This window comes from Brassica oleracea, chromosome C4 (assembly GCF_000695525.1).
Source record: "Brassica oleracea var. oleracea cultivar TO1000 chromosome C4, BOL, whole genome shotgun sequence".
Taxonomy (NCBI): domain Eukaryota; kingdom Viridiplantae; phylum Streptophyta; class Magnoliopsida; order Brassicales; family Brassicaceae; genus Brassica; species Brassica oleracea.
Window position 1 is genome coordinate 44,762,811 of NC_027751.1, and position 4,745 is coordinate 44,767,555.

Genomic DNA, 4,745 nt, shown 5'->3' on the forward strand with positions numbered 1-4,745 from the left:
AAGAGGGAGGATGAAGATATGGAGTGAATGAAGAGGAAGAGGGGTGCTTGTATTTATAGTTGAAATCCTGCCGACAGACCGAGGAAATTCCGACGGAATTCCGACGCCAACGGCTAGTTCGTCGGAATTTCCTCGGAATTTTTAAAATCCCCCAACGGCTCTCCACCGGCTCTCTAACGGCTATAATATATCCTCAGAATCCATCGGTTTTTTCCGAGGAATACATTTTCCTCGGTATTCCATAAAAATATTCCGACGGATTGATATTTCCTCGGAATTCCGTCGGTATATTCCGAGGAAATTCTGAGGAAACCAAAATTTGTGTTTCCTCAGAATATCCTCAGAAATTCCTCGGGATATTCCGAGGATTTTATTTTCCGTCGGAATGTCCGTCAGAATACCAATGTTTTCTTGTAGTGATATATTATTAAAATGGTTAATGAAAATTCGAATTCAGCTATGTATTAGCTAGTTCTTTGATGACTGATTGAGTTTTTTACTCGTTTTGGCGTTTAGCTAAAGAAACAAAATGAGCAACTGGTGAATGTCATAAACTAACTCATGGCCTTATTGATTCTGTTCGCATGTATATCTAAGCCGTTGAACATGTTGAACATGTTTTCATACATTAATATACTCAGTTATTATTGTAATTTGCTATTTTGTACATTGATTAGAGTAGACGTATAGCGGATATCTGGGTATTTGTAATCCGTTATATGTTATCTCAATTTTATAATTTATTTGCTCCACCATTATGTAGGTATTTAGTGTTTAAATATTCGATGAATTTTTGGTATTTTTAGCCGAATATCTTGTATATTTCTTATAAATAAATCTCAGGAAATAAAAAGCTACAATAAGTGTAAAAATTAATATTTCATTATAAATTATTTTTTCTTTTAAATATTTAATACCTAAATAATTAATGTAATGAATAAAACTATTGTAAAACTTGCAGTAATAAAATTTATACAATTATTTATACAAACACATACATATACATATTAGATAATAAAATTTGTTTTGGTATTAGAGTTACCTATATTAGGATTTCTTAGATCAAATCTAAAAATACAACAAATCAAATTAAATATCAGGGATGTAATACCTGCCCCTAATATAGACCAAACTCAAAACTATTATTGAACCGTGAGAGTCAACGAGGCGATGTTTTTTCAGCAATAGGAAAGGGTAAAACTATAATTTCAATAAACCAGATACAAAGGTCAATGCAAGAAGCTAAGCTTAGTTTCAGCTTATATAAACACGATCGTAAATCTATAATTCAACGAACTCTTCGTTTCGTTTTTTCATTTCTCAACCAAAGCACACACACAAAAAGTGTTTTTTTTTTTCGAGAAACCAAATCAAATCAAATGGAAAAGGAAAGAGAGATAGAGATGATCAACAAGATGGCAAGCTGCTTGATTTATCTATCAAAGGCTCACCAACACGACACCAAAAGCCGCGTTTTCGCGTGCAAGACGTGCAACAAGGAGTTCCCGTCGTTCCAAGCCTTGGGAGGCCACCGAGCAAGCCACCGCAGATCGGCTGCCCTTGAAGGCCACGCAACTCCTTCTCCCAAGAGAGTCAAACCGGTGAAACACGAGTGTCCTATATGCGGTGCCGAGTTCGCCGTAGGGCAAGCCTTGGGTGGTCACATGCGGAAGCATAGAGGAGGAGGAGGTAGCCGAAGCTTGGCACCAGCGCCGGTGACTATGAAGAAATCCGGCGGCGGTAATGGAAAGAGGGTCTTATGTATGGATTTGAACTTGACGCCGGGAGAGAATGATGATTTGAAGCTGGAGCTTGGGAGGTTGTGATTTTCTGATCTTTTTACTTTTTCTTCTTTTGTGGGTTTATACTTGTATAGAGAGATGTTATTTTATTTTATTTGAGGACTCCATGTAGTTTTGTATGAAGAACTTTATGGTACTGTTATTTTTTTTTTTAACACATGGTACTGTTATTTATAGACATATATACATCTTATCTATATATTGTCGAATTATTACAATAAAGAACTAATATATAGGTCTACTAAATCTTTTTGTTGAATTATTTTGGGGTCTCGTCAAATACGTGGGAATGAAAATATGTTAGGATGTTTTTGTAAGAAAACACGGCAGGTTTAGATCGTTAGATAATAGAGTTATAGTCTTATTGTTTTGTTAGTAGTTAAACTTCCACTGACAAAGATCTATTTTTGTCAGTGATCAACCAATTTTGAAATCGACTCTGGAAAAACTGAAATCCAAGTCTCTAATTCCAGAATAAGTTTGTCACCACTAAATCATTATAAATAGGTGGGTTCTATAAACAAATCAAAAAGGATTTTTCTATAAGCAGAAGTGCATCTTGGTTTTGTTATTTGTCTATAAATAGAACATCTCAGTTTTGTTATTTGTCTATACATAGGACATTTAGTTCTGTTTTAACGCTTGGTATTTATCGTACTCCACTTACCAAAAATCTGCTAAAAGCTATTGGAACAAAAGAAAAGTCATGTACAGTACTAGAAATTTCAATAATTTTTTTCGTTAACGCTATGACTTTTTGGTTTAAAGAAATTGACTGATTAGTATTTCAAAATTCATATCATTGTCATGGAGAATCAAAGTATCCAGATAAAATAAATCTCAACTAAAACGAGTCGATGGTGATAAATGTTTGCGTGGAACGAAAGATATGATAAAGAATAAGCAAGTGTTTGTAGTTTAGTGGTAATAGTCATGTAGAAGATTGATTTTTGCTAGACATGCTTTTCTTGTTATCTATCCAACGCATAATTTATATAGAGGTTGCATATTCCAGTTAGTAGGATACAGGGATGAATATTCATGGGATGAAATGCATCGATACCACTTTGTTGCAATGATTGGACCTATTGGAATTTTGTAGAAGTGTAGTACTTTCTTGTACATTTTAAGAGAGAACCAAGTTTCAGGGTAAGTACTTAATAAGTAATATTAAGATGGCAACCATCCTAGCTAGCCAGGAATATATAGGCTACGATCTCCTATTAGTTACCTGGTGATCAAACAAAGCTGTGTAGAGACTATCAATTTGATTAATTTACAACATATAAATTTACAAAAATATTTAAAACCACATGTGGTATGTGGATAATGGAATTAATTAGCTGTTTGACATTAAAAAAAAAAACCATCAAACAGAATCGACGAAGTAACAACAATTCAAATTAATAAGAGAAGCCCAAAGTAGAAAATGACTTTTAAAGTTTGTCAAGAAAAGTTTTAGAATCAATCTATAATAACTATAATTTTTTTGATCAAATTACTCCGATATATAATTTTAAACTGAATAGTCTTCAACAGATTTTCAGAACTATCATTTTCACCATTGTCACTATGAAACAACGATGGGGCTTATGCAACTAATTAATGGTTGGAAGCAATGAATCATATTTAGCGGTGATTTGGTTTTAGAAAAATGATTTGGTTTGTTTTGTTGTGAAGATGACAATGATGTATAAGTTTGTCTTTAGTTTCCCGGCCTAAAGTGTTCATACAAGGAATCATGCTTGTAAGATGAACTGCTGGTTGAATTGGTGATTCAGATTAATTTACAACAGCCTCCACTAATGTTCAACGTGTAATATTCTATCAAAAATAGAAAAGTCGAAGTTCTTTATGCATGTCGTGGTCGAGTTTGGATACTCTAAAATCAACCGTATAGACGATTAATTGTTATATTAGTTAGTCGTATGGTTTGCGACGAACAATCCTTTATGCATTTCTTGGTCGAGTACTTGGATTCCGAACGAAGTCATAACCGAAGATTAAGACTTAGTAAGACGTCGTAACGGCAACTAACCGAAGTTGTGTCAACTGCTAAAACCTAAAACCGGTAACTCCATTTGAAGATTAATCAAACAATAATAAGAGATAGGACCGGAGATTTCCTATATTAAAATGTACAAGTCAAACAAATTAAGATGATACAAATATAAATATTACTATTTTATATTATTTCTGGATTTTATTAGTTTTTTTATTTTTATTTTTATTTTATTTATACGAAGTAAATTGGATATTCGGTTAGAAAAAGAAAAAAAGAATATCCAAGTAGTTTCAAACGAAACATATCGAATAACAAATATATCCAAAATCAGGATAATTGATTCTTTCCTAATGTTACTTTGTTGCATATTTTCGTTTTCTTTATCCGGGTGGAGCAAATGCAGTGAAGAAACTGAGATTTTGGAGTCGAGTTAAAAATGAAAGTGACATGTCCTATGCAACCTATTTCTCTTCTTTCCTCCACATAGTTATTCAATATGGATCCCTTATAGATAGAAATTTCTTTTTCAATTGGGTTCAAAATCAAATTTCTTAAAATATGAAGATTTGTGTTAAAAATTTGAGCAAATAAAATTAATATTTAGAATTCTGGAACACGAGATTACGAGAACAAGAAAAACACTAGTTACGAATGGATCATTGATAAATTAATCCACGGTTCACTCGGAAACGTTTCGGTTAAGAACATTGCTATTAATGTTGTTACTCGTTAGGTTTTTACCATCAACTAGAATAACCGCCCAAAGTTTTACTTTCTTTATGAATCACTTAAAGATTAAAAAAAAAACGGCGATTCCACGTCAGCAATCCAAGAAAAACACTTATCCAACATCGCCTTACAGCCGTTGATTAATAATATTTTATCACCTTCCATCAAACGGACACAACAGTCCCACGTCACCGATCCTCACGAGTTGA

The 4,745-nt window shown here is 33.2% G+C and overlaps 1 protein-coding gene across 1 annotated transcript; it reads left to right on the top strand.

Annotated features, from left to right (window-relative positions):
• The first annotated feature begins 1,305 nt into the window (after positions 1-1,305).
• LOC106341047 (zinc finger protein ZAT12-like) lies at positions 1,306-1,930 on the top strand. Its single transcript, XM_013779865.1, has one exon. It carries the CDS (start codon positions 1,380-1,382, stop codon positions 1,824-1,826), a length of 447 nt encoding a protein of 148 aa, XP_013635319.1. The 5' UTR covers positions 1,306-1,379; the 3' UTR covers positions 1,827-1,930.
• Positions 1,931-4,745: the final 2,815 nt, after the last annotated feature.

Excerpts from the sequence above, each read along its gene's own strand:
- LOC106341047 (XM_013779865.1), top strand. The coding sequence starts at position 1,380 with ATGGAAAAGGAAAGAGAGATAGAGATGATCAACAAGATGGCAAGCTGC.